The sequence below is a fragment of the Vulpes vulpes genome, chromosome 2 (genome assembly GCF_048418805.1).
Source record: "Vulpes vulpes isolate BD-2025 chromosome 2, VulVul3, whole genome shotgun sequence".
Taxonomy (NCBI): Eukaryota; Metazoa; Chordata; class Mammalia; order Carnivora; family Canidae; genus Vulpes; species Vulpes vulpes.
In genome coordinates, this window is record NC_132781.1 from 80808161 (window position 1) to 80833540 (window position 25380).

The 25380-nt window shown below is 44.0% G+C and overlaps 1 protein-coding gene across 20 annotated transcripts in view; it reads left to right on the forward strand.

Annotated features, from left to right (window-relative positions):
- The window catches only part of CORIN (corin, serine peptidase), a 227330-nt gene that overhangs the window by 165189 nt on the left and 36761 nt on the right, over window positions 1–25380 (forward strand). For all 20 annotated transcript variants that reach the window (XM_072749068.1, XM_072749058.1, XM_072749067.1 and 17 more), the window contains 6 exons: window positions 2280–2511; window positions 6208–6353; window positions 7126–7233; window positions 16601–16714; window positions 18599–18709; window positions 19825–19954. In XM_072749068.1, the coding sequence (XP_072605169.1) occupies window positions 2280–2511; window positions 6208–6353; window positions 7126–7233; window positions 16601–16714; window positions 18599–18709; window positions 19825–19954 (841 nt within the window). The remainder of the gene's footprint in view (window positions 1–2279; window positions 2512–6207; window positions 6354–7125; window positions 7234–16600; window positions 16715–18598; window positions 18710–19824; window positions 19955–25380) is intronic.

The following is a 25380-nucleotide window of genomic DNA, read 5'->3' on the forward strand; positions in this document are numbered from 1 at the left end:
GTCTGGCATTGTTTTTATTGTCATGAGGAATATGCATTTTTTTATGATGCAAAATCAAAATATTTAAATGTTACTCCTCTTTCATAAATCAGTGGACATGATAAGCTGAGCCAGCCCCACACCTCTGTGTGTGTTTTTCTTCTCTGCACCCTCTACTCATTCTCAGGATTATGCCAGCTTGACGGTGTTCCCTCTTTTCCAGTAAATGGAGACTCTGATTACACTTTATCAGGAGGGCTTTTAATCAGACTCCTCCTCGGGGGCGCCTGGGTGGCTCAGTTGGTGAGGGTCTGCCTTTGGCTCAGGCCGTGATCTCGGGGTTCTGGATTAAGCCCCAAGTTGGGCCTCCTGCTCGGTGGGGAGCCTGCTTCTCCCTCTCCCTCTCCCTCTGTGCTCTTTCTCTTTCCTTCTCTCTCAAATCAATAAATAAAAATTAAAAAAAAAATTAGACTCCTTACCAACATCATTTCCTCGAAGCCCTCAGATGCTTTAAATTGAGCAGTGGTTCCAAGCTGTTTTGCTGTTTCACCCCAGTCCTTATTACCAGTCTTTCTGCACGTATCTCACTTGTTGGCCAAATCATCGAGTTTCATTAAATAATGACTCTTGGTCAGGCCTGGAGTCCTCGGGGGGCCTGGGCAGATTGCCCAGCGCACGTGCTTGCTTCCCACGCCCGAGTGGGGCCCAGCTCCTGCAGGCAGAGAGGGAGCGGGGGGCTTTGCCAGGTTCCCCTAAACCCCGCTGATCCTGGGAGGGCTTCCTGCGCCCCCCTCCACCTGGGCCTCTGGGCACTTGCCGTTTTCTTCATCCCACTGTCCTGGCCTCGTGTCCTGCCACCGCTACCAGAAAAACCCATCTTTCTTCCGATAGAGACGGTGGCGTGCCTTAGCATCCCTAGCGTGGCAGGGACTATGTTTTTCATTCTCTTTTACATTTTAGGTGCCTAGGAGAGCTCCTGACACCGCCCACACCCCCCATCCTTCCTGCCTCCGTCCAGCACTGTGCGAGGGACAGACTTTGAGATTGAGAAATCAAATCTCATTTCTCAAAAATCTCTGAATTAGAGGCTCGTGGGTGGCTCAGTCAGTTAAACACCTTGACTCTTGGTTTCGGCTCAGGTCATAAGATCGAGCCCCTCGTCTGGCTCTGTACTCAGCACAGAGTCTGCTTGAGGTTCTTTCCCCCTCCCTTTTCTTTTGCCCCTCCCTCTCTGCTCCCTCTCTCTCTCTCAAATCAATCAATAAATAAAATCTTTTTTAAAAATCACTGAATTATGCGGAGGATGCAAGTGAGTAAAGCATACAGTGGAAGGCAATGTGTATGCCTAAGATGCTGTGGTGCTCAGCGGAGACTCCTGCTGGGAGGCAGAGGGGGAGGGTGGTTGACCAGCCAGGAAGGCTTCCCAGAGGAGGTGTCTGTGCAGAGTCCTACAGGCCAAGGAGGCATTGGCCTGGTGAGAAGATGGGAAAGGATCATTCCAGGCAGCAGGTGCTACATGCCCCCGGCGGCTAGAGCCACAACTGCATTTGAGGGGTGATTACAAGTATGCCAGGAGGAGGAGATAAGAGAAGAGCCAACAGGACCCACGGGGGCATGTCAGTCTTAAAATATTTGTTGTCACCAAGGAAATACCGCTAATGAGATAGTCTTTGGTGCTGAGGGTGGGAAGTCAGGTTGAGGTTGACGTGTGAGACAGGTTGGATGCCAAGCTAACGCGTTGGTATTTTGTCTCGTTGGCCATGGGTGCCTGATGAGAGCTCAGCCTCCTCTTGCCCTGAGATCGTGTAGCCTTATGTTGAAACCAACTGATCAACAGTCAAATGTAGAGAAGGAAATAATCTTGTTGTCTATTTAACCAAATCCATTGATGTTTTTTTAAATGGCTGTGAAGATGAGGGAAGGTCTTCATTAAGAGATAATGAATAAATCAGAAGACAAAATGGGTCAAAGGAAACATTATAAGAGAGTCACTTTCAGATCAGTTGAGCCGAGGGAAAAAGTGAAGAAAGACTTTCTCCAACGTGCATACTGGGCGCTGTGCTGGCAGCTGCCTCTACTGAAGTGGTTCCTGGCTTGGTAGTTCTTTAACCAAATTCTTTATCTTCTGATGGAAGTTATATTCTGTTTGCATTCTAGTCTTAGTTACTTTTTTTTTTAAAAGACGGTAGGATAGATTTCAATTTCATAAGTATTTAAAAAATTGTTTTATATATGAAATTTTCTCTCCCCTCTCTCTCTATGTATATATTTATGAACTTATATGTATGTTTTCTTATTAGGTCAATGTGAACCGATTACATTGGAACTCTGCATGAATTTACCCTACAACCATACAAATTACCCAAATTACCTTGGCCACAGAACTCAAAAGGAAGCATCCATCAGCTGGGAGTCCTCTCTTTTCCCCGCACTTGTTCAAACCAACTGTTACAAATACCTCATGTTCTTCGCTTGCACCGTTTTGGTACCAAAGTGTGACGTGAACACAAGCCAGCGTATCCCACCCTGCAGGTAATTCAGTGGGGTCTCCCCCGAGCATCCTCGTTTTTCCCTCAGGGACAATCAAGGGATCAGAGACGGAGTTTGAGTTTATATCAAGTCCATGTTGCTAAGGAGCTCTGTGTTTAACAAATGATGTGCTTACAAGGTAAAGCAGTAGGAATTCTAAAATGAGCATTTGAGTAAGAATTCATTACTAACGTACCACACGAGGGAGGTAGGAACTGCCTTCTGTAATAATTCGCATATTTTAATCAAACAAAATCAGACATGTTTCACTTTGGTGGATCAAGAATTGTTCTAAAATGTGAGTTAGCAGAAAAAGGGGTGTATCTACCTCTTTGGGAACCCTGATGTGTTTAAAATGCTGCTTTCTAACATAAAGACTCCTAACTCTGGGAAACAAACTAGGGGGGTGGAAGGGGAGGAGGGCGGGTGTTGGAGGGGAATGGGTGACGGGCACTGAGGTGGACACTTGACGGGATGAGCACTGGGTGTTTTTCTGTATGTTGGTAAATTGAACACCAATAAAAATTAATTAAAAGAAAAAAAAATAAAATGCTGCTTTCTGGTAGTAATCAAAAATTAGAGACATGACATATAAGCGGTGGCCCGAAGGTTGGACAAGGGATGGACATCGCTGACGTTCTTCTACTTGCTTGGATGAAACGAGGAGCCTATAACTTGGACTCAGGATGAGTGAGATCCTGCCTTTCAGGTTAAGAGTACAACTCCGGAGTCCACTGTCCGGTCCAAGTCCTGGATCTCCTGCAGCTGCTCTGTGGCCTGGGACAGGTTCCTTTGTCTCTTTGAGCCTCAGTTCTTCTACTTCTGTGAAATCAAGACAGTGACGGTTGTTGGGTTGGGCTATGGGAGGTTCAATGACTGTGCCTAAATGTTAGGGCTTCTGGTTGTAAGCTCTTAAGGGAAAGATAGATAGCTCTGAGGGTAGGAGAGGAACGCTGCTGCGTGGTGGCTCTTTGGTTGCTCTTCTATGCCATGTGTGGCCTTGTGGTCAGAGAATGTGCAAGACGAGACAGCGGTCACAGAGGTGGGCAGCTGCCCTCTTGATGCTTGATTTTCCATCAAGAGGGGGATACACAGATGTGCGTGTCTAAATGTGAGCGGTGACTACGGGAACTATGTGTTGGGATCAGAAGTCACGTGGAGTTTTAAGAAACAGCAGTAACATCAATACAGTGGACAGATGGGAAAACAATAAATTGAATAGCAGATATCAAATGGATGATGAGAAAGGGGCATCTGTAGAGGACAGGAAGCAATAAAATTTCAAAATGAGTTGGGGAGCTGGATAAATTATACAAACAGATGAAAAGTTAATGTTAACATAATTCCGAAAACTTCTGTAAAATGCCCTTTAAAGTAATTGCTTATAAGACATCTACTCATTTTATGTTGTTTCTAGTTTTTACTCCACTTAGGCTAAGCAAGTCCAAGGATGATGAGCAATAACTCCTGATAATACTTAACACATGCTTGCACTGATTTTCTTTTCATGTGTACAAAAAGGTTCCCTAACGCAGTATTCTCTGGAATAGATTTACATCCTCATGATTTATAATTTCAGGGCTTATGTTTCACATTAAAATGCCCAAGACGAACCTGACCCCAAGACGTTGCTCAATCAACATTTTAGTGAACTTCCTTTAGATGCTTTAGTTCTGTTTCTTCAGTTTCCATGTACATCTTGCATTTTCAGTGGCTCTCAAAATGAATTTTATGTTTTGATATTTGTGTATAAGAATTTTTCTTGACATTCTGACAAGAATAACGTACTCGTATGTTCATGAAGCAACGTTGCTTTTGCCATGCCCATGTATTGATCTTAACGTTTAGTTTTTAAGTTATGAATCTGAAAAATCCAATATTATCGAGCCCTTACAATGTGCTAAATATTTTGGGCGTAGTGCTGCTTTCTTGCTCTCAAAAATATCCTTTTGACGGAGGCCTTACCCTCAGGCCCTGTGGCTGACCACCCCATGGATTAGGACAAGAACTGCGACTCCCCTGCTGTGGCAGTCCTGCATGTTGTCTTATTTTTATTGTATTACTTCACTCGATTATTTTCATGTATTATTGTGCTTTTTCCATTTTATTGAAAAAATAGGAAGGGGTAGAGTACGGCACCATACGGTGTTCCATAGAATTAGGTGTCCTATGGCTGATTTAAAATTGCAGCAATTAAATTGTAAATATTTTTTATAAATCTGCAACAAAACTATTCAGTTTAACAGAGGGTCATTGAACCACTATTGAGCTTCCTGTTTTTGCAAAACTAACAGGAGAAGCCGTGGCTTTGTCTTCACCCCAAGTTCTGAGGCTCAGCCAGCATCGAGTTTATCCTCTGTCTTGTGCAGACTTAGATGTAAATAGAGCTTTCTCTAAACTTCTTCATTCTATTATTGACTTTTCCATACCAGTTTCTAGCCAGACTGGAGCTGACCTTTCTGGAAGATCTGCTCCCATTTTATCGAGAAAGAGAGAACTTTGTTGAAATTAATGGCTTGAAGTTTAAAACTTCTGAAAATAAATAATATACTTGAAAGGAAATAAATAAAGGAAAAATTATTTTGGTTGTATTTACTTTTTAAAAAAAACTACATAACTCATTTCCCTATAATATATTGAGGTAAAAAAAAAAATCTCCTGTGAAGCATGCTGATATCTCACTTTAAAAATACACTTTGAAAATAAAATAAAATAAAATAAAATAAAATAAAATAAAATAAAATACACTTTGTACAGATGAGACGATGCACATGAAAGCAAGCCCCTAGCACAATGCTTAGTATATCTTTTCTTTAAAAAAGAAACAAACACACGTTACTTTAACCAACGTGAGCTCGGTATAGATGGGATTGAGAGAAGTAGCAAGCTTTTCTAAGCTACTGGTCTAAGCTGAAGTGCTGATGGCCATGCCTTAGGTAAACCAGGTTGGCGCATTAAATAGTTCCCATGGTTGGTCACCAGAGGGAGACATTTCGGAGGTGGAGGCTGTTGTATAGATTCCATGACCCTTGGTGGCGGGCTCTCCAAACTGATGTTGGGAAGGTCCTGGCTTCCTGGAATAAAAACATTGGACAATGTGTCTGCTTGAAAGACAGAATGAGAAAGGTAGAGTGCGGAGGAGAATCTGTGTCCTGGATGTTGTTCGAGGGTGTGAACTTGCAGTTAGTAGATACCTAAGGTCCTAGAGATCTTCGGCACCATATTCTGAATATAGACAACAATGTTATATTATAGTGGCCGAACTTGCTAAGAGTCTAGATCTTAATTATTCCAACCACAGAAAAGACAGGATAATTAGACATGTTGTTAGAAATTCTATCACTACATGACAATTAAATTATACAGATGTATCAAATCAACATGTTTTCCACCTTAAATTTACATCATGGTGTACGTGAAATATATTTCAATAAAAAAGCACAAAAATTTCTATTTCTGTAATGATGTTTCTCAGTGAAAGTATTTTGGTGGCTGTGAATGTGCTTTGTGGAGGTGTTACTCATTTTGTTTTCCCAGATATCAGTTATGTGTCTGTGCATCGCTGTGTGTTGGTACATACACACACCAGGCACAGAGACCCACACTCGTACAGAACTAAAACCCTGCGTATGGTCCTAACATCCTATCTCAGGTGTAGCTATTTCTGCTTCTCATGTTCTATCTTTCTGGCTCTTTTAGAGCACTGTGCGAGCACTCGAAAGAACACTGTGAGTCTGTTCTTGGGATCGTGGGCCTACAGTGGCCTGAAGACACAGATTGCAGTCAATTTCCAGAGGAAAATTCAGACAACCAAACCTGCCTAATGCCTGATGAAGGTGTGGAAGGTAAAGTTTTGAATTAATTGCCATGGGATGTCTAACGTGGATGAATATATCAGCTACTTTCTCAAGTTTCTGTGGTTCTTGTTCTTATTGTCTTCTCATTGTCAAGCAGGGTACATGGTGAGTGATTCTATGAACTTGGTTACATGGAAAAACTTGGTGCTCCTCTGTGAGATATTGTCTTCATTTTAAAAATAAATTGTAGAAAAGTATTTAATATTCCAGATACTTCTCTTACCCATACTCAACTCACAGAGCCCATTACTTGTGCATGCTGCTTTTATACTTGGGGTCCCAAAGGTAATGGTGAACATCAGGTCTTGGTTACTTCGAGTTTAAAACATTTAGAGACCTTGGCAACACAGGATCATCAGGTAGGGAAATGAAGTCCGGGACCTGCCTACCACTGGTGGAGAAATTAGAAGAGGAAACCATTTTGACTCATCAAGGGCACTTAGGTAGTTAGAAGCATCAGCTCCATGGGCTATTTCAGGCTCTGGCAATCCATTGGACAGGGGTGTCCATTCAGGGAGGTAGTCAATTGCTGGGAAGCATAAAGACAGCAAACAACTGACTGGAGAGATGATGCCAAGAATGAAGGAGAAAGCTACTGACAAACAGAGAAAGCCAAATTAACTTTGGTTGGGTCAGCTTTACAGAGGGCCATCTTATCTTCAGGAATAGCTCCTTGACAATAGTCCACATGCAAGTAGATAAATGAGCTGATGGTTCCAGGTTTTCTATTGAAAATAATATGGCTCATTGTTTTTAACAGAATGCTCACCTAGTCACTTCAAGTGTGGCTCCGGAAGGTGTGTTCTGGCTTCCAGAAGATGTGATGGCCAGGCCGACTGTGATGATGACAGTGATGAAGAAAACTGTGGTGTGTGTTGAAATGATGCTTTTCTTTTTCCTTTTTAAAAGATTATTTGTTTATTTGACAGAGAGAGAGAGATAGAGCACAAACAGGGGGAGTAGCAGAGGGAGAGGGAAAAGCAGGCTCTCCACTGAGCAGGGAGCCCAGTGCGGGGCTCGATCCCAGGACCTAGGGTCATGACCTGAGCCGAAAGCAGATGCTTAACTGACTGGGCCACCCAGGCGCCCCAGAGATGACACTTTTCTTAAATATACATTAATGCCTGGTTAGGTGAAAGGACTGTATTTAAAAATGTCATCTGTTCACTGATAATCATAAGGAGTGATGAGGATTGAGTGCTACTGTGTTTACTTTTAATATTACCAAATAACAAGGTATCAATCAATAGGTGTTTTTCATGTTAACTCTATTGATTTCCCCTAAATGATACTTCTGTTTATAACCTTGGGGATACACGTTCTAATCCTTAGTGGAAGGAGAAGCACTTCACAAACGTAAGGGATTATTGTTATTATTAGAGATATAAAGCAGTTATCACCTGTCTAGATGTCAGAATAACAGTGTCTTTGCATATGATTTCCACGTTGTTAACCAGGCATCTAGATACACAAAGACAGAGTTCAGGCTCCAACATTCAGATTTAATTGGAATTCATTTTCATGCCCTCTCTGATTTTGTCTGTGTCGGCAAAGGATAAAACTCTTTCTGACGTTTCTGCATTGAGTTCCAAAATCACCAATGGAAAGGCCAGAAATGCCAATGGTAATTTGAGTGGAGCTAATTTCAATTTTATTTTCCTGCAAATTTTCTGTACTCATAACCTCAGAATGTGTCAGGGAATAGAAAATAGGCAATGCTCTTAACTAAGCAGTATTCTGGAGTAAAGCAAAATGATTGAGAGGCTATCCAAAGAATAGTTGGGTTACGATCATTTACCTTGTTCTGCGTACAAATGAATTGGCACTCTTTGTCTTTAAAAGCACAAAAGGCAATACAGCTTTTGAAATTATTTTATTCTTTTGGCCTTTGAGGTATGAAATATTGCCTTGTTTCCCAAAATAAATTTTCCATAGTAGACATTGCCCTTCTGGTCTAGACAAAATGTCACAAGCAATAAACTGAAATCCTATCAGTTGCTATAAATATGGACAAGTGCATCTTCTAGAAAATTAGACTTGTCAGGATGATGGTACAATAGCCAGGGGTAATTTTGTTAGAGAAGAACATCCAGTGTTTTGAGAAGCTGCTGTTGTTTGCTTGTGTGTGGTCTTTATGTAGAGAAATAAATCCAAACTCACCGAATATCCCTATATAAATGATTTATTGAGAATCTATTGGATTTGTTTGCTCAACGATGACTGCAATGGGATATGGAATTCTGAGATGCAATTTAAAATGGATTATCTTTGATAATTTAAAGAGATTACATGGTACTCTCCTGGGATGGCTAGACCTAAACCTGTAATGGGGAACTAAATATTTGAGAAATGTAAAAACTTAGTTTTAAACGGTCAGAGTCTTTGAATATATTCTGCAAAAAGAAATTCAAAGCACTAGAGGGTTTACGTGACCCTAACACGCCGAGTTTCTAGTGGAGCCATGAGGTTTTTTTTTTTTTTTAATCAATACTTTATTCACACAATTAAAGGTACACCAGAATGATAGAATCAGTGGTCTAATCCCTACCAACACTCAATGTATTATGGAGGCAGTACTGGGAGAGAGCTCTGGTTAAGGAAAGTTAAGTGGGAGAGAAGTTAATCCATTTGGAGTTGCACTAATCGCCCCAATGGTATTCAGTTATGAGAAAACTTTTTTTTTTGTAAATTTATTTTTTATTGGTGTTCAATTTGCCAACATATAGAATAACACCCAGTGCTCATCCCATCAAGGGCCCCCCTCAGTGCCCGTCACCCAGTCACCCCCACCCCCCGCCCACCTCCCCTTCCCCCACCCCTAGTTCGTTTCCCAGATTTAGGAGTCAGTTATGAGAAGACTTTCATTTTTTCTTTTTTTTAAGATTTTATTTATTTATTCATAAGAGACACACAGAGAGAGCAAGAGAGACAGAGACAGAGACAGAGAAAGGGGCAGAGACACAGGCAGAGGGAGAAGCAGGCTCCATGCAGGGAGCCCGACGTGGGACTTGATCCTGGGTCTCCAGGATCACGCCCTGGGCCGCTGAGCCCCCTGGGCTGCCCTCATTAAGTTTTTCAAAGTGACTGATGATGGAAATTTTTACACGTATTTCCCTTTGGGACGTATGCACACATTTGAATGGGCATGTCCGGTGCTCTGGGAAAGTGAGACACTTAAAAGCAAATGAAGCAGTCACCTTGAGGAGGGCCTAGGGGAGGACTATTGGGAAGTTGTCCAGCTCCCACGTGTCATTTTCCCAGTTGTTCCTCTGTTTCCACGGGCGTGCGTGGCACCATCTGGCGGTGCAAACATTAGCTCCAGCAAGGCTGGGTTTCAGCCCAAGCTTTTTACATGTTTTCGATTTATTCTGTCCATTGTGGAGTTTAATACATTTAAGGGCTTGGATTTTTTGAATAATGTGACAGTTCACTATTCACTCTCACACTGCACATCCTCCAGAACTCCTAAAAACAGTATGAGGTTCTCCTCTCAAAAACAATACTTACTCATCTATAAAATCATTGATGTGTTGGAAATTTATTTTGTGGCTCTTTGGAAATCTGCAGGAGGAAAACACGGTAGCTGAAGCACACCATGTATAAATGTGCTGTCAAAATACAGGTTTCTCTTGCTGTCGGAAAGGAGAGCATTCCTATAAAAACTTTCATAAGCCAAAATTGTGTAAAGTGAAGAGGCGATTACCAATAATTTATTGGAAGACTTTTTGACTGTTCCAAGACCCTAAAAATATCCCCCCTTAGGCTTTTCTAATACCTGCCACACATTTTGCTAATGGAAGTGCAAAATAAATCAAGACAAAGCAGAGATGCTCACAAACATCCAGGGGACAGTGGCTCGATGCCGAGGCCGGGTGTAGTTCCCCGGGGAGGCGCTTGGGGCGCCCCGCGCTGCTCAGGGTGCCTGCTGCCTGCAAAACAAATGCTGAAGCTATTTTCCTTTCTCGCTGTTTTTTCCTAAAAGCAAAACCCTCTCCGTAATTCATTTGGTTAGGAAAGCAGTTACCCACGTGGGTCTTTCCTAAAAGCCAAGTGCCATGGTGGGAACCTCCCCGCGTGGGGGATGCCTGTACATGCAGACACTACACAGGGAGCAGGCAGCTGTGGGGCTCTGAAGCGTCTCCTGCTTCCGTGGTCAGTATTTTTTTTTTTTTTTAAAGATTTTAGTTACTTATTCACTAGAGACACAGAGAGAGGCAGAGACCCGGGCAGAGGGAGAAGCAGGCTCCCCGCGGGGAGAGGCGGGTGCGGGCCTCGATCCGGGGACCCCGGGGCCACGCCCTGAGCCCGAGGCGGGCGCCCCTTGAGGTGGGGTTACGCTGTCCAAGGGGTTTCCGCGGGGTGGTCGCTAAGGTCAGCAGCAGATGAAACACTGGGTCTTAGCGGCGTTTTCCGCAAGCGTTTAGGAGGATCGCGCAAACCTGAACGCAGGGCTCGGGCCTTGCTCCCGGGGAGGACAGCGGAGCCGCGGGGCGACCCGCAGAGTCCCGTAGACCCGGGGTCCCCCGTGGGGCTGCGTGGACGGGGATGCCCGTAGACCCGCGTGGACGGGGATGCCCGCGGGGCCGCGTGGACGGGGATGCCCGTAGACCCGCGTGGACGGGGATGCCCGCGGGGCCGCGTGGACGGGGATGCCCGTAGACCCGCGTGGACGGGGATGCCCGTGGGGCCGCGTGGACGGGGATGCCCGTAGACCCGCGTGGACGGGGCCCCCGCGGAGCTAGCAACCTGCTGACACCAGCTGATTTTCCGCGTGACCGTGTGCCGGCGCTGCGGCCCCGGCGGGGGAGAGAGCTGGGCGGCCAGGGACAGAGCGGGGTCCGCCGGCCTGCGGAGGTCTGAGCCCCCGGCCGCGGGGAGCCTTGCTGAGCCGAGTCCGCGGCCTGAGGCCCCACAGGAGCAGGCGGCGCCCGCGGCTCAGCGCGGGGTTCAGGGCTGTAGCTGAGGCAGCTGCACCGCACGTGGCTAGAAATAAAGCCCCTTGGGGCACAGAGAGCCTCACAGCCACTGATCCGTCACCCTCCTACTGCAAGGGTGTCCCCCGTGCGCAGAAAGTGACCACAGCACAACCACCCACGTGGCATCGAGGGCCTTTCTGTTTATCTTCAAATGATGAAAAAGCATTTCATCACCAGTCTTTGCTCTCCTCTAGGGCTCCAGCAAAATAAGATGGAATCTTTAGATATGACCTTTCCTTGGGATCAAAGCACCCTAGGCTGTGTTCCAAGCCTCTGGCTCTGGTGTTTGTGGGCTGTACAGCCTGATTTTAAAAGTTTTCCAAAAGACCTTTTTTAAAAAAAAAAAAAAAAAATCCATTTGGACTCTGTAATAGTATTTGTGTGACTTCTCACAGAGAATGGCTCACCTGGCATTTTTAGAAATAGTAGTGTCTCCATGCCTCTAGTTCTCTTGACTGTGCCCTGTGACCATGCCCTGTGACTTACAGAAACATAAGAAGAGCCATTGGGTACAGACCCATGTCAGATACCCCCAGACGTGCTTTCAGGATGAATCTTCAGGATTGATTTTTTTTTTTTTTAAGATTTTATTTATTTATTCATGGGAGACACAGAGAGACAGAGAGACACACACAGAGAGGCAGAAACAGGCAGAGAGAGAAGCAGGCTCCATGTAGGCAGGAAGCCCAACATGGGACTCGATCCCGGGTCTCCAGGATCAGGCCCTGGGCTGAAGGCAGGCGCTACACCGCTGAGCCACCCAAGGATCCCCGGGATTGATTTCTAATCACTCAGTAGGGTTTAATTTTTTCCATGTTAAGGAAGAAACATTCTCCTCCCCTTTAGGTATTTTGCGACTTGGTTAATTGCTTTGCTCTTTTATTTGGCACCTTGGGCAGGCAGCTTGAAACGGCAGGGAGTGCTCTGTGTAGACCTCGCCTTGGATTTATATCTCAACTCAGCCCGTAGAGGCTGTGTGACTTTTGGCCAGGCGCTTAAATTCTCTGGGCCTCAGTTCTCTCACCCGTAATATGGAGAGAACACCCGCTTTATCCTCCAAAGCTTGGAATGCTTAGAACACGCTTTATGCATTCCTTAGGAGGCAATAACGGCTAGGCACCCACCTGCCACGGTGCTAGGATATCCAGGACACGACTCCCCTCAAAGGTCACCCAGGGATCTCCCTTGAGGGGAGGAGTCCTGTCCTGCTCGGTCTGGTCTCTGGCAGACCAGGTCTTGTTTGTGGCAGAGGAGAGCAGGCTGGCATGTCACATCCAAAGCATGAGCCAGGCATCTCCCTGGTTCACGTAGTAGACACAGATGGCAGGCTGGTGTCTCGTCCTGGAGGTGGTGCTTATTTGGGGGTAGATGTCCCCATCTCCAGGATTCGTCATCAGGGGGGCCCCCAGCCTGCACTTCAAAGCTCTTTCCATGACCCCATCCCACTGCCTCCTAGGGTCCTAGGCCAGCACATGTTGAAGAGGATGCTATAGGGACGTCACCCCACTAAACACGGGAGGAGCGGGGAGGGGCTGCTGAAGAATTGGGAGCCCCATGGCATGTGCTGGTGTTGCTGCCCCTAATGGTCAGGCCTGAGACAGGTGGGGAGGCAGGTCTTCGTTTGGGCTGCCACTGCAGGTGTTGCTGCTGGTCCTTGAGACTGGTTCTCAATCTCCCAGGGGTCCATGCTCTTGGGGGTAGGTTCACACTTCCTAGGCCTGGGCCTCACGGCTGTAGCTCCAGCCAGGGGTTCACACCTGCTAGGTCTGAGCCTCATGGCCACAGCTCCACTTGGGTGTTCATGCCTGCTAGGCCTGGGCCTCACGGCCGCAGCTCCGGTCAGGGTCTCATGCCTGCTAGGCCTGGGCCTCACGGCCGCAGCTCCGGTCAGGGTCTCATGCCTGCTAGGCGTGGGCCTCACGGCCGCAGCTCTGGTCAGGGGCTCACACCTGCTAGGCCTGGACCTCATGGCCGCAGCTCTGGTCAGGGGCTCACGCCTGCTAGGCTGGGCCTCACGGCCGCAGCTCCACTTGGGAGCTCACTCCTGCTAGGCCTGGGTCTCTTGGCTGCAGCTCTGGTCAGGGGCTCACACCTGCTAGGCGTGGGCCTCACGGCCGCAGCTCCAGTCAGGGGCTCACGCCTGCTAGGCCTGGGCCTCTTGGCTGCAGCTCTGGTCAGGGGCTCACACCTGCTAGGCCTGGGCCTCATGGCCGCAGCTCCGGTCAGGGGCTCACGCCTGCTAGGCCTGGGCCTCACGGCCACAGCTCCACTTGGGAGCTCACTCCTGCTAGGCCTGGGCCTCATGGCCGCAGCTCCGGTCAGGGGCTCACGCCTGCTAGGCTGGGCCTCACGGCCGCAGCTCCACTTGGGAGCTCACTCCTGCTAGGCCTGGGCCTCATGGCCGCAGCTCCGGTCAGGGGCTCACGCCTGCTAGGCTGGGCCTCACGGCCGCAGCTCCACTTGGGAGCTCACTCCTGCTAGGCCTGGGCCTCTCGGCTGCAGCTCCGGTCAGGGGCTCACACCTGCTAGGCCCGGCCCCCACGGCCGCAGCACCAGTTGCAGGCACAGATGGCTGGATCCAGACCATTCCAGCCTTCGCCAGCGCCAGGACCCCGAGTTCTTGCCCCCTGTGCTTCTGACCAGTTCCCCCCTGAAGATATTTTTGTTTCACGAAGCTCGAATTGGCAGACCCGAGGAGCAGAGCCTCTTCCCTCCGTTCGCCTGACAGAGTCTTCCAGTACGAGAAGCACCTGCTTCGGGGGGGTTGCTCCTAGGACACCCTTTTGGGTAGAGGAGCAAAGGCGCCCGGTCGGGTGGGCCCTGCTGCGGGCGGGGAAGGCCGATGCTCCCCAGGGTTCTCGCGGAGGTGGTGGGCAGAGGGAAGGGCCCCGCGCGAAGCCTGGCGCGCTTGGGGCTGCGGGGGTCCCTGGCAGGAGGGGCAGTCCGCACTCGGAGCGGGCAGGGGCTGGCAAACTGGGCCGAGCCGGTCACTTGGGCCCCGGGGTGAGGTCGTCACCTGTGCGCTGGGCGGGGGTTACCCTGACACGAGGCTGCGCTGAACCCCGCACCCCGGCCACCCCTGTCGTTACCCTTTAGTGGGTCACGCTCTTTTCGTTCCAAAGCGTACCTGTATTACACCAAAAATGTCACTTCAAAGAGAGCGCTTTCTTTGCAAAATAACAAAGAAGATGAAGATGGGCCTCTTCATCTTAGTCCGTGTGTGCTCACCGTGACCCCACCGAAGAGGTGCTGGGCCCCACGGACTTTATCAGAAAAGAGACGACGCAGAGGGTGAGTTCATGCTCAGGGAGTGAACCTGCAGAGCAGCCCTGCACGGCGGCCCTGTGACTGTCCTGATACGGACGCTGAGGTCCAGAGGAGTGAGGTCACACGGGTCACACGGTTGACCTCCTACCCCTTATGTCTACTGCACGTTCTCCTCTTACGGAGAAGGGCAGCCTCCAAGGACTGGCACCTGGGCCCCACCTGGACCTTTCGCCGTAAGGCTGTGATTTAGAGCCATTTCTTTATTTTCTCACCTCAGTTTCTAAAGAAAAATAAATAAATAAATCTTCAGTTTCTTCACTATAATGGTCATAATGTTGACATTATGACTTAAGAGAATAATGACATTAATTATGACATTATTCTCTCAAGAATTAAAACTACTATTTCGAGTATGGATGGTGGATCATGAACATCGTCTCCTTATGGTTATGGTTATTGAGGATGCAGGTCTTGCTTATGTCCCAGAAAACCTGCTTTTGTGGTCTCCCATCAGCTCATTCCAAAGGCCCAAGCTCTCCAGACTTTGAGGAAGCGTACCATGTGAATACTCAGAGAGGCTCGTGCTGTTTTCTCCCATTCTTTAGTAGCAAGGAGTGTGATGTGTGGCAGGACTGTTCTCGACAGAATGCTCCAGATGATGTCTGTATCGTCTGCTAGCTCAAACCCCAAATAACATCCCCAGGAGTTCCTGGAGGAGATTGCTCTGGGCCTAAGACTGTTCTGCACGTGAAAGACTCCGCTGTTTACTTCTATGTTTTTGAGGGGTGAAACACCCTAAATCTCATTTTAGTTCATAATAAAAATTTCTCTTCTAGTGACGTATTTCGACAACTGCTTTCAAATGAGAATTTTGAAAAATGCAGATTTTTTTTTCTTATGATGGAGTCCAAGAAACATGAGTCAGGCATCTACAACACTTCTCTGAGTCATGTATAGTAGGTCAACGGGAAAATAGCATTTTTAAAGAAAGTCCTTATTTGATCCCTGCTTTGCATTTCACTCCCCTTCAACTGTATTATCTTTTCTCGGGAAGGGGAGACACTTTTTGTTCCTCCCATGAAATGAAGTTCCATTTAAAACACACGCGTGTGGAAGGCCTGCCGAGTGCTAGCTGCTGTTGTAGCATGGGGGCGAGGGTAAAGGGAACCCAAAGACATGAATGCCTTCTGGACCCTTCCTTCATGCACCTCGCAGCCTTGAAGGACTGTGGATCCCACTGGAGTGACGGGAACGCAGTAGACTCTTGGCATGTTCTAGCAGATGTGTGAAATGTGCTGCATTTGGTCCAGATAGCATTTATTAAGCTCATTTGCAAGTTCTTGCCATTTCATAGACAAAATTACAGTTCAAGCTTATGGTCTTGATCTTGTGCAAATTACATTCATTTCTCATATTAATTGATGAAGTTGATACCCTACGTCTCCTGGACTACGTTACTGGAGTGACAGCTCTCGTACGTGGCTCTTAAATCAGTTTTGTACGTATTTGGCATAGGAGACACCTCTTACTAAACACACGGATGGCCTTTCCATTTGTTGACCGAAATTACATTTTAAGGTAATACGCATTTAACTCACTAGGTTTTGGCATATTTACTTAAAAGCATAACTTATTAAAAAAAAGCATAACTTATCATTTCATAGATGAGTCTTATGTGTTGGCAAATTGACTCAGAAAGCAAAAGAAACAGCTAAAAATGAGCATTAATGTATAGTTGCTTTTTCATTTTTTTCCCATTTCCCATATGTCACTTTTGATCTTCTCTTAGGAGAGCTGTCCTATTTATGTTGCAGTATGGAGATTATTGAGTATCCCAACTCTCAAAATTACATTTTTAATGGTATACACAAGTCAAGACTTTTTAAGAACAAATCATGCCATTGTGCTATGGTTTTTCTACATTGCTTGATCAGATTCATCATTATTTTAATCTCCATGTCTATTGCAAATAGCCTCTTCTTCTGTCTCCAGGCTGTAAAGAGAGAGATCTCTGGGAATGTCCATCCAATAAACAATGCTTGAAGCACACAGTCATCTGTGATGGGTTCCCAGACTGTCCTGATGGCATGGATGAGAAGAACTGCTGTAAGTGCCTACCTGCATTGGTCAACACAACTTTATGTTAAACACTCGTGGCCGCTCATGTTGAATATAAACTAGACATTGGGAAATTGTATCAAAAGCTTTTAGTATATTCAAGTCTTTTGACCAAAACTCCACTTATAAAAATACATGCGAGAATGTAATCAAACGTATGCAAATTATGTGGTTGGTGATATTATTCTAGAATTATTTATCACATGGAAAAATTAAAACACCCCAAATATCCAAAAAGAGGGGACATAAAATACAACCGTAAAATGAAACAATATGCAAATGTTAGAAATCAAATAAAAAGAATAATTCCTCGTGGGTTCGTTGCATGTCATTAGTTGAATGAAACGAAATATAAAGTATTATGTGCACTATTGTCGCAAGTTTTTAAAGTACTTATACCCACGTATAGAAAAAGATCAGAAGCTCACAAGAAATACAATGATTACAATGATTATCTCTGGGTGGTGCTTTTCTGACTTTTCTACATTTTCTGCAAGAATGGCCACCACTTTTAGAATAAAAAAAAAAATTCTCTCTCAAGATGTTTTACCTACTAGTAACAGAAAGTCCAACTCAAACTGACTTAAACGGTGAAGATGTTTATTCTATTTTATTACCATTTGTATCAGATATATCTTGTGTTATCATATGAAAAGTCAAGTACAGGATGGATTCCTGAGGCTATATGGGGGAGTTCAGCCCTTGGGGTGCCATGCTTGCTTGATAGTATCCCGTGGGAAGGAGTGATGACCTCCCTCATGTCTGGAATATCATCACTTAAGGATTCACTCAGATTGGCCAACTCGGAACAAGATCCCAGCTAGCAGTCACCGGTGTTCTTATGGATTAGAAAAGATACCACCTAAAGAGTTGGATCGCAAAGAGAAGCACCCCTTAGGGAGAACCGATTAGAAAAAGATGCTGTTTCCTTCAGGCTGCCTGCCCCAGGTAGGGTGTATGAGCCGGCCAGCAGGGTTTAGGTGGGAACTACCTTGGTAAGCACAACCCCAAAAGTGGTAGGCCAAAACTCTGATCTTGGGTCACAGGTTCACTGTCGGACTAACAACTTTACCCAGAAAAAAAATAACTTTAGTTAGAAAATGCCATGTCCCACTGACACTAGTCAGGGTCTCCTGAGGCTTTGGAGACCTGAGCAAAATCAGGCTCCCTTAAAAAAGGAGAAAGAAAGGAAATGGTTGTTAGGCAGTTAAGGAGTATCACTCTGACTTATTTTTTTCTTTTCTTTTTTTTTAAAGATCTATTTATTTTAGAAAATTAGAGAGAGGGAGAGAACCAGCAGCAAGGGAGGAGCAGAGGAGAGATGGGAAAGGAGAAGAGTCTCAAGCAGACTCCCTGCTGAGGGCAGAGCATGACCCCCAGATCACGACCTGAGCCAAAATCAAGAGTTGGATGCTTAACCGACTGAGCCATCCAGGCGCCCCAAGAGTAGGGATTTAAAAAAAAAAAAACATTATCCATGTATGTGGACAGAGCTTGTGTCCATCCTGTGGTTGCTTCATTCTGCCCCAGTGCTTGGCTCATGCCACTTCAGACTTGAACCCAGTTCTCTCAATCTTTGGAATTTCTACTGCTCTGGGTCCCACTTTTTCAATCCTAGTGTTAGAACGAGACAGTCTCGCCACTTGGAGATGGTTGCACTGTTCAAACTCCTGCTATTTGTGTGGGTTGGCATCTGTGATGGGGGTTTTTACTGATTCTGTTACTCCGTCTTGATGCCTGTTTGGAGGCTCCAGTGACCACAGCTTCTCTCCCTTCCATGCTCCTGCCGACAGATGATGATGTGCGTGTTAGGGAGACTCCCCCTTGTTTCTGAAATGTGTCCATCTTCTCACTTCTTGCTTCCTATGCCAGCGTTTTGCCACGATGACGAACTCGAGTGCGTGAACCATGAGTGCGTGCCCCGTGAGCGCTGGTGTGACGGGGAAGCCGACTGCCTGGACAGTTCTGACGAGTGGGACTGTGGTGAGCTTCTTATTCCACCATCGGCTGCAACTCCTAACACCCACCAGCCATCTAAGCTTAATAAATCCTAAATGACCACACGGATTTTGCTACTAACCAATTTCACCTGTTTTGGTTTTTTACTATGACAAAAGCTGGCAGTAGTGATTCACATGTGTTATTCCCAACTCACAGAACATTTCCCCCTAAGTTATTTCACTATTTGAAATGTCTACGTGATACGTAAAAAAAACATTTGGGTTTAAATTGTTATGACCCTATAACTACTAAACTACAACCTTTAAACTCTTGATCATCACCCAGCTTCAACAATGACCAATATTCCGTTTTTCTTATGTCATTGACTCCTCCTGGAAGAGGGTATTCAAGTGGATCTTCCATCTTCTCTGTACTCCTGCTCAGATCCAAATAAGACGACTAAGTCCCTAGTTCCTTACACGGACTGGACTTAAAGGCGTCTCCCACCATGACCTCCAGGGTTCGTTTGTGACGTTCAGTTCGATTAATTCTGTTGTCCCACACTCATCACTCCTTCCATTCACTGGGCTCTCATTTCAGTCCTTTGCACCCGTTGGCCACGTCATGATCATCATTTGTGTTGTGATTAATTGCACGGTGTTTCACAAGTAGTCTGTGGCGTGCTGAGTAGAGAGGAGGCTCTTCTATAAGACAGGAATTAGTACGTGCACCAGATGAATCCTAGTTGAACATCACTTTCATACCTTTGCCTTCTCACACGCTTTCCCGAAAGGAAACGGTATGAATGAAGTTACAACTAACCCCTTACAATTATGCAAATCCCTGGATACACTCGTGGGACTAGGTCCTGCCTCTGGTTGTCTTCTAACTTGTAAAGAAACGTTAAGAACTGCCCGTCTTTTTCACTAGAGCCTGTGGTCCCTGGAAGGCAGAGAACATTTCTCATTCATTCTTCAGTCTTCCACCACATTGAGAGCAGTGCTTCGCATAGGGCAAGCCCTCACCAAATGGTTCTTAATTAAAATAAATAAAAACAAATGTATGCAAGTGATGCAAAAGTGTGCAGAGTTAGCATAGGGTTTCCTGAGGAGACCTGTTTCTAATTAGGGTTTTCCCTTTTTTTCCTTCCTCCTCAGTGACCCTCTCTAACAATGCGAGCTCCACGTCCTTCCTGATGGCTCACAGATCTGCCGTGGAACACCACGTGTGTGCGGATGGCTGGCAGGAGACGCTAAGTCAGCTGGCCTGCAAGCAGATGGGTTTAGGGTAAGGTCAGTAGTTTGTAGCACTGATGAATTTCCCAGAGGGCTTCACGGGACTTGGCAATAATCTCTTCCTTATGAATGCAGAGGGAGTCAGGGCTCTCAACTAGAGCCCTCCGAAGCTCGGGAAATGAATCAGGTGAGAGGACCTGCTTTAATTACAGGCACCTGCTCTGCAGAGACTGAGACAGGACCCTGCTCTGACAAAGCCTCCCTCTACAAGCAAATGAAGTCATTGTCTTTTCAAGTATTTCTGAAAGGAAATGCTTTCAGTGTCTGTAAAAGCAGTAAGATGGTTCCTTCCAAGCAACTTGGATGGGGAAATCTTGAGATTTTTCTCCCAAGGGCTTGTTGAACATTCCTTTCTAAGCAGCACACGTGTTTTAATAAGTTGAGAAAGAGAACTTACGGTCGATGGTATTCCAGTTTAACCTAAGTAATTCAGGAAATGTAAATCAGGAATTAGTTCACCATTTTTGCTTCTTAGTAGAATGAAAAGACTCTAACTCTGGCTTTGATACAGACTGAAATCAATACTTTGAAAGTTGGATACTTGCTATTTGGTGGGGTTTTCTCTTTCAGTTCTGTTGGGGATAAAAGGCAATAATTGAAGGTCTTAGATGTGTGTGTGTGAGCGTGTGTATTCACATATTTTTTTCTTTTCGACTACTGATATATGTGAGATTTGGGAGAAATGTGGAAATGATAGAAATAAAAGATAAAGGAGTTGTAAAATTCTAGAATAAAACATTGAGTAAATGTCATTTCCCAGGATTCCACTGAACAGACTTGAAACAATTTTACAATAACGAGTGATCCAATTTTGGATTTTTCACATTTTGTTCTCTCAGCTTGAAGAATGACATAAATCCCAGTATTTTCAGCTCATTTTTCCCATGTAAAGTCCTATGTCTTTGGAAAGTTGAGTAACTGATGCTAATCTATAAGAAAAGAACTTTCTTATAGATATAAACTATAGATATAAAGATATAAAGTTTATATAGATATAAACTATAAGAAAAGAACTTTCAACTTTATAGAGATGTTATATTCACCAAGATCCACTAAATTATACTTCATTTTCCCAACATCCTTATGGTATCTAAATGAAATGGGATATGATTATGATTAGAGATAAATGAAAAGCCTTTTGAATGAGTTTTATTTTCCTCTCACCAAGACACAGGTTATTTCTCATTATAAAAACTTGATTACATAATGATGGATAATTCTATTGAGAGTTCTGAGGGAAAGTAGCAACCACAAAGATTTAGCCAGCAGAAAAATTCTTTTGACAAGCCACCCTGTTCTACTGCAAACAAAAGGGATCTTATTTTAAATGTTCTCCTTGATATTTCTTTTTTTTTTTTTTTGCATATCGAATTTACATTTTTAATGTGATAAAATACACATAAAACTCACCAGGTTAACCCATTTCAGAGTGCAAATTCAGTGGCATTTAGTGTATTTACAAAGCTGTGCAAAAATCTCCATTATCTGGCTTCTTTCACTTAGCATAATGTTTTCATGCAACTATGGATCAGCACTTCATTCCTGTTTATGGCTGAAAAATATTCAATTACATGGTTACACACCATTTTTAAATCTGTTCATCTGATGATGGACATTTTGGTGATTTCCACCTTTGGCTATTCTACACATATTGGACTTTCAAAAAATTTCTTGCTCTATTTGCTCCATTTCCTTAAAATAGTGGGAAAATGTTATCCAACATATTAGACATTTAAAATATAAAAGGACGTTTAGAATTTTTTTTAAGATAACTTTATTTCACAGAAGCTAGGGAAATCTGAGAGAGCAGTGTGGCTGGAAAACCATAACCATTATTTGACTGAGTCAGTGGGTAAGTAGCAATAAGTCTTCCAAGGAAAGGAGCAGGAAGGGTAATCTTAGTATTTTTGTACTTTTTGATTGCCTTCAGGTTTACTCTTCAGTTTACTGGGGTGGCTCATAAATTGACAAAAATCTGGAGAGCCAGGCTGGGACAGGAGCAAAGATAATGGGCAAGATGAGGCCATTAATTCCTGCCTTGAGAATGGGCTGCTTCAGAATCTTCTCTGTTTCTACTCTGCCTGGGGATCAACTGCTGTGCCGCATATTCACAGTTCTGCCACTGATGCCTGGAACACTAAGTAACCCTGCCCTTGGGTCATTTCCTCCAGATTTAAAGTCCCTACAGAAGAGTGTGCCTGGCCATGACTAGACACTGACCTACACTCCACCTGCCAGAGGGAGGGTAAAAGGACTAGCTGCCCCCCTTTAGCTTCTAGGGTGGAGTGCCCACCTTTGTACCTTCAAGCATACTCCACATCAGAAACTTGAAGTTTAAAACACAACCCCAACTCGTTCTTTTCAGTATCTCTTTCCTGTTGTTTTTTAAGTATCTGCTGATGGGTCTCGAACCGGAGTAGGCATTTTGTGGAGGATGCAAAATTAAGTAACATCAGTAAAGAGCTTATAATGTAGTGGGGAAGACACATGAGGAAACAACCTAGAATATAAAGTTGGAAAAAACTTCCAGGCTTTTTGTCATCTAAGAATGGTTTGTGTAGAGCACAGCACATGACATACCTATGAAAAGTATATAAGAAAAATATTCAAAAAAAAAAAAAAAAAAGAAAAATATTCAATGCTAATATTATCTTGATACTATAATACACATTTATTAAGTCATTCATTTATTCATTCAGTAAATATTTATAGAGAAAAGCATTGTAGTGTAGTATCCAAAACTAATATACTTTAACTCCAAATGGGGGGGAGGGTACATTTTGGAGCTAGTTCATCAAAAATACAGGTAAACACTGAATTACATGTTTTGCAGGGCTTCTATTGAAATGTTTTCATGATAGAGGCAGTCATTTAAAAAACACCTGCACTTGGAGTTGTTCAGACCCAAATTACACCTTCCATGTCTAACAGCACAAATGCTCAGCTCTCAACTAAGTGCTTGCCCAAATGAAGAGATTAAGAATTCTTTGCTGAATCTGAAAAACTTTTTAGCCCCATCTGCAGATATCTTGAGTTTACCCCAGCCTGGGAGTATGATGACTATTTGATTAGACAAGGATATAAATCAACCCCTAAATTCTCATGACAGTATATTGACTTTGCTACCTACACGTCCACTATTAAAAACACATGGACATTTATTTAATCAACAATACAAATCAGAATTTAGACTGCCCTCTAATACTTGCCAAATGCTTAGTTGAGACATCTGGTATTAGAGGAAGTTGGTCTAAGGGAATGTGATTCTTTGTGTCTCTTGGCTTCATAAGCTTTCTCTCTCTATAAAACCAGATCATCTGGAAATAGGTTATTCTATTTTGGCAAAAATTCCTTTATGGGGTTAGCTGCAATTTGATTTCATGCCCTGATCTTTTAGAGTTGATCAATAGAAGCAACATCTGTCCAAAGAATATTTCTTTGTCTTGGACAAAACCTCAAAGATAGTCTCTATTATATTACTTAAGAGTCCCTGATATAAGGGTTTACATTGGATTTTTTTCCCCTAACGTGTACTCCCAGGAAAAAGCTTCTAATTTCAGATTTTGTCTTGTAAGGATGGTTTTCTTGTTGATGGACTTCCATGAAGCTCAAAGACAGACCAAGTCCTGTGTAATAGTAAACCAAGCCCAGGTTGCTGGTCCTGTGCATGTAAACCATAGAAAAGAAACTCAAAATATTACGGTCTTTCTAAAAATTTTAAAATATAATTCATATGCCATAAGATCCACTCTTTAAAAGTATATAATTCAGTTGTCTTTGACAAATTAACAATGTTGTGCAGTCATCACCACTGTCTGTTCCTTAACATTTTCAACTTGGAAAAAAAAAACAACCCATGCCTCTTTACAATCACTCCTAATTTCTCCTTCCTAAACCCCTGACAAACACTAATTTACTCTGCTTCTAGGGACTGGCCCATTGTGCACATTTCATAAAAACAGAATCATATAATCATATACCCTTTTTGTCTGATTTCTTTCACTTAGCATAATTTTTTCAAGGTTCATCCATGTTTTAACATGTATCAGTGCTTCATTATCATTTATGGCTGAATAATATTTCATGTAGGTCTACCCATACTTTGATTATCCATTTATCAATTGATGGACAGGTGAGTTGTTTCCATTTTTTGGCTCTTATGAAAATTGCTGAGAGTATTCATGTACAAGTTTTTGTGTGAAAAAATAAATGTTTTCATTTCTCTTGGGTATATACTTAGGACTAGAATTACTAGGTCAAATTTTTAATTTTTTGAGGTACTGCCAACTTGTTTTCCAAAAGAGCTACCCCATTCTATATGCCACCAGCAATGCATGGGGGTTCCAGTTTCTACATATCCTTGTCAACACTTGTCATTATTCACTTATTATAGCTATTATCTGACTAAAAGGGATCACTCTGGTTGTTATGGAGAATATACTATAGGAAGGCAAGGGTAGGAACAGGAATAGTAGTTAGGAATCTGATTCTGATGATGTAATCCAAGTGAGACAATTTGGTGACTCAGACCGGAACAGTGGCAGAGAACATGGCAGTAAATGGTTCAATCCTGAATATATTTTAAAGGTAGAGCCAATATCCTCGAAACCAAGAGAAGAAAGTGTATCAAGGCAAGACAATGGTCAAATGTATCAAAAGTTGCAGAGAAGTCAAATAAAATGAGGACTAGCACTGGCTGTTCCGCAATGTGCATGTCATCGACACGAGCAGTTTTAGTGGAATGAGTGGGGCAGAAGCATAAGAGATAGTGAACAGAGATAAATAAAAGATAGTATAGAACTTTTTGGAGGGATTTTGTTGCAAAGAGGAGCAAAGAAATGCGAGCAGTGGTCGATGGGGGAAGTAGGGTTAGGATTTGTTTGGTGGTTCCATTTCCCTGGAAGCACTCAGTATACCATAAATAAATCCTTATTGAGACCTGCCATAGTAGGAACATCATATTCAATTGCTATTAAATGTTTTTGTTCCTCCAAATTGATATGTTAATTCCTAATCTCAAATGTGATGATATTAGGAGGTGGGGCCTTGGGGAAGTGATTAGGTCATGAGTATGGAGCCCTCATGGATGGATTTGGTGTCCTTATGAAAGAGACCCCAGAGAGCTTCCTCACCCATTCCACTGTGGGATGACACAGCAAGAAGTTGCACATCTATAAATGAGGAAGTGGCCTTTTACCAGACACCAAATCTGCCAGGACCTCAACCTTGGATTTCTCAACCTCCAGAACTATGGGGAAAAAATTTCTGTTGACTATGAGCCACCAGTCTATGGTAATTTGTCAGAAGCCAGAATAGACTAAGACAAAAATAAACCATTTCTGTCAAAAGTCTTCTTTCATTCCACCTATTTTTTTTAATCAAATAAGTTTGAGCTATTTTCCCCAATTACTGGGCTCA